The sequence below is a fragment of the Gymnoscopelus braueri genome, assembly GCF_963280865.1.
Source record: "Gymnoscopelus braueri genome assembly, chromosome: 7".
Classification (NCBI taxonomy): Eukaryota; Metazoa; Chordata; class Actinopteri; order Myctophiformes; family Myctophidae; genus Gymnoscopelus; species Gymnoscopelus braueri.
Genome location: NC_137608.1, coordinates 13,938,250 through 13,945,749, shown reverse-complemented (window position 1 = coordinate 13,945,749; position 7,500 = coordinate 13,938,250). Strand labels below are relative to the sequence as shown.

The 7,500-nt window shown below is 41.5% G+C and overlaps 1 protein-coding gene across 1 annotated transcript in view; it reads left to right on the top strand.

The window, feature by feature from the left end:
* prdm12b (PR domain containing 12b) overlaps positions 1–5,798 on the top strand; it is a gene marked incomplete at both ends in the record, with an annotated part of 6,351 nt that extends 553 nt beyond the window's left edge. The window contains 10 exon segments of the mRNA XM_080433485.1: positions 2,811–2,876; positions 3,226–3,303; positions 3,306–3,349; positions 3,795–3,852; positions 3,855–3,937; positions 3,939–3,950; positions 4,586–4,637; positions 4,640–4,684; positions 4,687–4,695; positions 5,257–5,798. Coding sequence (XP_080289611.1) covers positions 2,811–2,876; positions 3,226–3,303; positions 3,306–3,349; positions 3,795–3,852; positions 3,855–3,937; positions 3,939–3,950; positions 4,586–4,637; positions 4,640–4,684; positions 4,687–4,695; positions 5,257–5,798 — 989 coding nt within the window.
* Between the last annotated feature and the right edge of the window lie 1,702 nt (positions 5,799–7,500).

The following is a 7,500-nucleotide window of genomic DNA, read 5'->3' as shown; positions in this document are numbered from 1 at the left end:
AGACAATAATAATAATGATTGTCTCACCTGAGGTAAGACAATCATTAATTATTATTATTGTCTAAAATGTAGAAATTGAAAAAAAAAATTGCCAAAAGGTCCCCCAAAATCAGTGCTTTGATATGAAAGCTCTATAGCCGAAACGCGTAAGCGTTTGTTTATTGGTCTGTGCCAATAAAAAAAAGTGGAAATGTGAATACTTTGTCCTGCATTGATTTGAAATTTTGGATGTGCAATAGCCTACTTTTTGGAGGATTTTTTCAAATTCCTACTTTTTATATGTATGCTGGATTTTGGGTCTAGCGCTCCACTGAGAAAAGCTGTGTTGATGCGCAACCTCTTTTTCTTATGTATTATTATTGTCTGTTTAATGAGGTGAGTGACGTCAAACTAGTTAATTAGGTAATTGGCTAAATTAAATCGGATGAATTAATTGGTCATCGAGAGAAGGGAGCAGACTTGAACTTGAAATGTTTCCAGCGGTGGAAGAAGGTTCCAGAGGATTGTTGAAGGTCTGAAGCTTCTTAGACAAAATGTCAAAGTGTAAAATATGTTAATTTATATGGTGTAGGTCTACTCTTTTCTTTCTTTTTCTTTTTAATTGTAGCCTACCAATTTTTTTTTCACAGAACATGTTTCTCTTTCTTTCTTTCTTTCTTTCTTTCTTTCTTTCTTTCTTTCTTTCTTTCTTTCTTTCTTTCTTTCTGTAAAATATGTTAAGGTTCTGCAGGTTTCATCCATCCACACTGAGCCGTTCCTATCAGTGTCTCCGCCGGTAACGTTTCATTATAAACCCGCGGCCTGAATCATGCGTTCAGCTTAATAACGATTTACTGCAGTTTTTAAGTACATTATATGTACATTTATAAATTCCTTTATTTTGAAGTTGAACTTCGTTAGAAACAATTTCCAAGAAGCCGTTTAAATCCCAACGCATGAATTATCCGTCTTAATTTCCCCACAAATATATCTAGTAACCTATTTGTTATTTACATTTTTCATTTCACTTATTTAAAAATTGGACACTTTCTCTAAAACAGCTTTTTTTCTGCCATGTGTTGGAATTGAAAATACGTTTTTGATGATAATGTTGACAGACTCTCTGACATCTTTTATTTTATTTATATTTTTTTACTATTTATTCACTATTTGTATAGCTTATTGTTATTATAATAATCACCATATTATTATTACCATATTATTACTATTAGGCTAGTAGACTATTATTATCATTGTTATTATTCTTATTATCACCATATTATTATGATTATCACCATATGATTATTATTATTAGGCTATTAGCCTATTATTATCATTGTTATTGTTAGTATGATCATTTAAGCCTCATTAAGCATTATTTGGGGGTCCCATATGGGGGTCCCGGAGGGTGTTGAGACTCACGACCAACCGTGAAACCCGTTGTGACTTTAAAGAGAATCTAAACTCATTGAAAATTCATCTGTTGTTCAGACAAGAGAGAGAGAGAGAGAGAGAGAGAGAGAGAGAGAGAGAGAGAGAATTCCTCTTTTTTTCTTTTCACTCCCTGTTGGCACATGTTGCTCTCTCTCTCTCTCCCTCTCCCTCTGTCTGTCTGTCTCTCTGTCTGTCTGTCTCTCTTTCTGTCTGTCTGTCTGTCTGTCTGTCTGTCTGTCTGTCTGTCTGTCTGTCTGTCTGTCTGTCTGTCTGTCTGTCTGTCTGTCTGTCTGTCAGACAGTCTGTCTGTCTGTCTGTCTGTCTGTCTGTCTCTCGCTCTCGCTCTCTCTCTCTCCCTAATAGGGTGTGAAGACTAATGCTCTCTCTATTCATCTCTTGTCAGGCTCTAATCTTCTTTCACATTCTCTTTTTTCCTTCTTTTCTCCCAGAGTTCTTTTATTTGATTCATGGAACAAAACGTCATTTCAGTCCAGATGAATTTATCGCTGCTGAGTTTCTTAAAGACGGTCATGAATTTACAATCAGACACTTTCTTTTATTGACTGCAGAGCAGGGGCCTCATAATGGATGGATGGAGAACATTTAACCCCTGCTCTCTCTCTCTCTCTCTCTCTCCTCTCCTCTCTCTTTCTCTCTCTCTCTCTCTCTCTCTCTCTCTCTCTCTCTCTCTCTCTCTCTTTCTCTCTCTCTCTCTCTTCTCTCTCTCTCGCTCTCTCTCTCTCTCTCTCTCTCTCTCTCTCTCTCTCTCTCTCTCTCTCTCTCTCTCTCTCTCTCTCTCTCTCTCTCTCTCTCTGCAGCCCAATCCCACCAATTGTTGTGTGTGTGTGTGTGGTGTGGTGTGTGTGTGTGTGTGTGTGTGTGTGTGTGTGTGTGTGTGTGTGTGTGTGTGTGTGTGTGTGTGTGTGTGGTGCGTGCGTGCGTGCGTGCGTGCGTGCACATGTGTGTGCATGTGTGTGTTTTAATGTGGAATATGTTGCTGCATGTAGAAGCAACTGGAAACTTAACCGGTTTATGTCTTCTTTTATCTTTCTTATTTGTAGATTCTTTGGGTGTGTTTCTGGGGTGATAAAGGATAATTCCTTTTAACAGGTCGTTCATGAAAGTCCTTGCGGTCTTGTTTCAATGAGAACCTGTGAGCAATTGGGGTTAAGAGTCTTGCTCAGGGACAAATTTTCATATCATCTGCACATATGCTGGGATAGCCTGGAATCGAACCTGGGGCAACCAGGGCCAGCTGGTTCCCTAGGCGGGCTCACTAACCACTCAGCTATGGCCGCCCCTGATGATGTGTTTTGAATGAATGCAATTTTGAACTTCTCTTCTCTTCTTCTCTTCTCCTCTCCTCTCCTCTCCTCTCCTCTCCTCTCCTCACCCAGAGGTTCAGAAGCTGTCCAGTTTGGTTTTACCCACCGAGGTCATCATTGCTCAAAGCTCAGTTCCAGGTATATATATATATACACTCTTCATTGTCCAAAGATACTTATATGATAGATGGAACTTTATATGATTTATCTTTATTTGACATAATTATAGAACTTTAGATATGGCATGTATTGATCCAGGAACCACTGACATAAGACATCACCAGTTGTAAAGATGTTTGTATACATTGCATTAATAATAATAATTGTGGTGTGTGTGTGTGTGTGTGTGTGTGTGTGTGTGTGTGTGTGTGTGTGTGTGTGTGTGTGTGGTGTGTGTGTGTGTGTGTGTGTGTGTGTGTGTGTGTGTGTGTGTGGTGTGTGTGTGTGTGTGTGTGTGTGTGTGTGTGTGTGTGTGTGTGTGTCTCAGGTGAAGGGCTGGGTATCTTCTCTAAGACGTGGATAAAAGCCGGGACAGAGATGGGCCCGTTCACCGGACGCCTCGTCTCACGGAACACGTGGATCTGTACAAGAACAACAACCTCATGTGGGAGGTAAACACTTTGATCAACTAAAGGACCTGACCCCCATTCCACAAATGCATTCTAAATCAATAGGTTCTCACACTGCAGATGTGCAAACAGCGTGGCGTGAAGTGACACAATGTGAGCTTGTATATCTGCTGTTTTTGAATAGCCAACGCAAAAATGTAAAAGGACACGATGCTTTCTCGTTTTAATGGGTTAAAGCGGGGTCTGGGGACCCCCAGAGGTCCTTGAGGGGGGTCCCCCCATGCACCAAATGAGTTTTTAAAGCATCAAAATCAGTTTAACCACTTTAACCTATATACATAAAAAAGCAAATTGCTTACATGTCAATTTGGGGGTCCTTGACATGAAAAGGTTTGAGAACCACCGAATTAAACAACCACACATTGATTAGCAACCTGACTAACTAACTAATATCTCCTCTCCTCTCCTCTCCTCTCCTCCCCTACAGGTATTCAATGAGGACGGGACAGTGAGGTATTTCATTGATGCTAGTCAGGAGGACCAGAGAGTTGGATGACGTACATTAAATGTGCCAGGAATGAACAGGAACAAAACCTGGAGGTTGTTCAGATCGGCAGCAGCATCTTCTACAAAGGCTGTGGAGGTAATAATTCTATTACACTATTATTGTACCATATTCATTATAGTATTCATATAGCCTACTGTTAACTTAATACTATATGATTATGTTGATATTAATACAAAAAAAATCACATGAATTACACTGTTAATGTTACAATCAGTGTACTGACTATTAATACTGCTATTAAAATACAATTAACAGCATTTTATTCTTACTAGCATCATTCTGAAATTAAATTAGATCAGAGTGATCAGTCTGAACGGCATACGCAGTCTCTGCTGCCCCCTGCTGGGGGCTCTTGCTGTACAGGACTCAGTGGCTCTTTCTCATTTGCAAGCTGAGAAAACTTGCTTCCATAATGCTTATAGGTAGATAATAGCTGTTTTAGGAAATATATCTGGTTAGGACTGTGTCACTGTAGCATGGAGAAAAGGATATGTCCTAGTTAGGCTCCTTGATTTGACATCATTTTAAGGAAACATCAAGTGGTGCCTGTGAGTGTGAAACATTTAGTTAGAATAAATTAAATTAAAGTGTTAGGATATATCCTTGCTAACTATATCAATGTGATAGGATCAGGATGTATCCTTCTTAACTAGGTACAAGATGATAGGATCTATCCATCGTGTTAATACTTCCTCTCCTCTCCTCCCTAGACAATTCCTCCGGACCAAGAGTTGCTGGTCTGGTATAGTCCCTCCCACAACACCTCCTGGGAATCCCTGGTGTTCCAGGAGACGATGAACTCAGTAAGAAAACAAGAACGGTAAGAGACACAGAAAAAAAACAACTTAATTAACCACTTGAACCCTAGTATCACCTATTCTGGGCAAACATTCACCAAAATAGCAGGATCTACAAGCTCAAGATGTGTAGATCTGACACATTTTTAGCTTAGATCGGCAATGTTTGGCAAAGTGATTTGGTGTAGATGGATGTTGTAAGGTCCATTTTACTAAGACTACAGGGTTTAAAGGAGGAGTTCACCCAAAAAATGACTTATTTTCTATCAATTGCACACCCTATGAAGCCTTGAATCCATGGATTCTTTTTTGTTTTTGTCGCATTCCTAAGCTAATAATTTGATTCCCGTCTCTTAGCCGGTAGGAGACACAAAGTAGATTATTTGTGTCTCCTACCGGAAATACACACGGTCATCAAATTATTGTCTTAGGAATGCCACAAAAACAAAAAAAATCCGTGAAATGAAGGCTTCATGGGGTGTGCAATTGATAGAAAATAAGTAATTTTTTGGGTGAACTCCTCCTTTAAGTGGTGAATTATAATTAATCATTAAACAACTCTCATCTCCTCTCCTCTTCTCCAGATGACTTCCACACCTGTGATGGGTCCTCTACCTCTTGCTCCTCCTCCTCGTCGTCGTCGTCCTCCTCCTCCTCCTCTTCCTCCTCCTCCTCCTCCTCGTCTTGCCCCTTCAACACCGTGGGCCGCATGCGCTGCGTCATCTGCCACCGCGGGTTCAACTCCCGCAGCAACCTGCGCTCCCACATGCGCATCCACACGCTGGACAAGCCGTTCGTGTGCCGGTTCTGCAACCGGCGCTTCAGCCAGTCGTCCACGCTGAGGAACCACGTGCGCCTGCACACCGGTGAGCGCCCCTACAAGTGCCACGTGTGCCAGTCGGCGTACAGCCAGCTGGCCGGCCTGCGTGCGCACCAGAAGAGCGCGCGACACCGACCGCCCAATGGCTCCGCCCTCACCGTTGGCACCGGAGGTGGGGTCGCGGGAGGAGGTCAGGGGTCAACCCACTCGCCCCAGGCTCCGCCGCCCCCACCGCTGCCCCCCACTGGCCTGACGCACCACCCTGCCTCGCTGGTCCATCACCACATCACTACCATGGTGCTGTAAGAGAGATAGAGATGGAAAGAAGAGAGGGAGAGAAAGATGAAAAGAGAGGAAAAGAAAATGTTTTAACCACTTGACCCCCGGCATTGTGAGCTTGCGGCTATCTACTAAACAAGCGGTCAAAGTACACTTGTAACTCTCTAAGAGATTAACAATAGCAAACACACCAGGAGTCGGGACACACTACGACACACACACACACACACACACACACACACACACACACACACACACACACACACACACACACACACACACACACACACACACACACACACACACACACACACACACACACACACACACACACACACACACATCCATACATCCATATAGCATCATAAAGTTAATTATTGAGAAGAGTTGTTAAAAAGTATGTTTAAGTTCTCAAGCATTATTATAAGTTCAAGTCTTCTACACAGCATGCTGTTCATTTAGTAAGTTTTAGTCTCAGTTAGAGTAAAATAGATGATAAAGCAGGGTTGTAAGGGCGTGGCTATATTATAATCAACAAGTCGCTATCAGGATAAAATAAATGCATATATGCATCTCCCTGTCTCGTCCAAATATGGTCACAAGTGGTTGCAAAGAAAGATCCATGATGGCCTTCATCCAAAATGTCGACGGTCAATTTGCCGAACTCGAGGCTTCAAAACGGGAAACCAGTGGGTGACAACACCCATTTTTTGCTACAGTCCATGGACAGATACCATTGGGGAAAATACTGATCAAATCAAACCTTTATATTAGCTCGACTCAACACATTCCAGAGTGGTTGTGTCGAGCGTTCTGTGTGTTGGATGTGTCTAATTCTCTCCTTCTTCTGGTTTTAAACTACTCTTTCAATTGTTTGGTCCTCCCAGTGCATGATGGGATGGCATCGGTGTTGCTCACGCAGACAGCCTAGATAAGCTGTTTATCTCTGCATGCTGCTTCTCCTTGTCTTAAGGCTTGTGATGTGTGTGTCTGACCACAGGGGCGACACAATTGCTTTGCCACATGGCACTTATAAAGTATCTATTATTATTACTATAAAGATGATGATGATTATTGTTACTAGCTTTAAACTCAGACTCACAGGTGTTCGTTTTGTGTGTCCGAGTAAGACAGAACAGCACTGTTACTGCCTGTCGGCCAGACAGCGAACAAAGATTTTGGCACTGAATATGTGAATATAGAAGCCCGAAATGTGCTTTATCCTAGAACATTATTATTATGCTGTCACTTTATGTGTGTACATGTGTATGTAGTTGTTAATATGACACATGTAGGCTATATTGAAGTATGCAATGTTGACTCAGTAATTATATCTGCTATTAAAGTTTAATTGAACACCTCTCTGTCATTCACACGGTTTACAGTAGAACTTCACTTAGCGATGTTGGGTACTTAGAAACAAGCTCAAATTGTGTCACATTGCGACACATTGTGTGATTCAGAAGATATTCAATGTATGAGTGAACACAGAAAAGTTACAAGTATAGAGCCCTGAGGGACTCAATCAAGTAAAGTGGTTAATAAAAGCCTCTTAATGGGAGCTATTGGGTGGTGTGGATATTATTTCTGCCATTATATACATGTTTTTCTTTTCCCCAGCACCCATTCCATTGGACATTGGGATGTGTTTTTCTTGAATGTTTTCTTATTTACATCAAACCACAAGAACACAAATAACCAAACCATAGGAAGCAGCTCACGGGGAGGT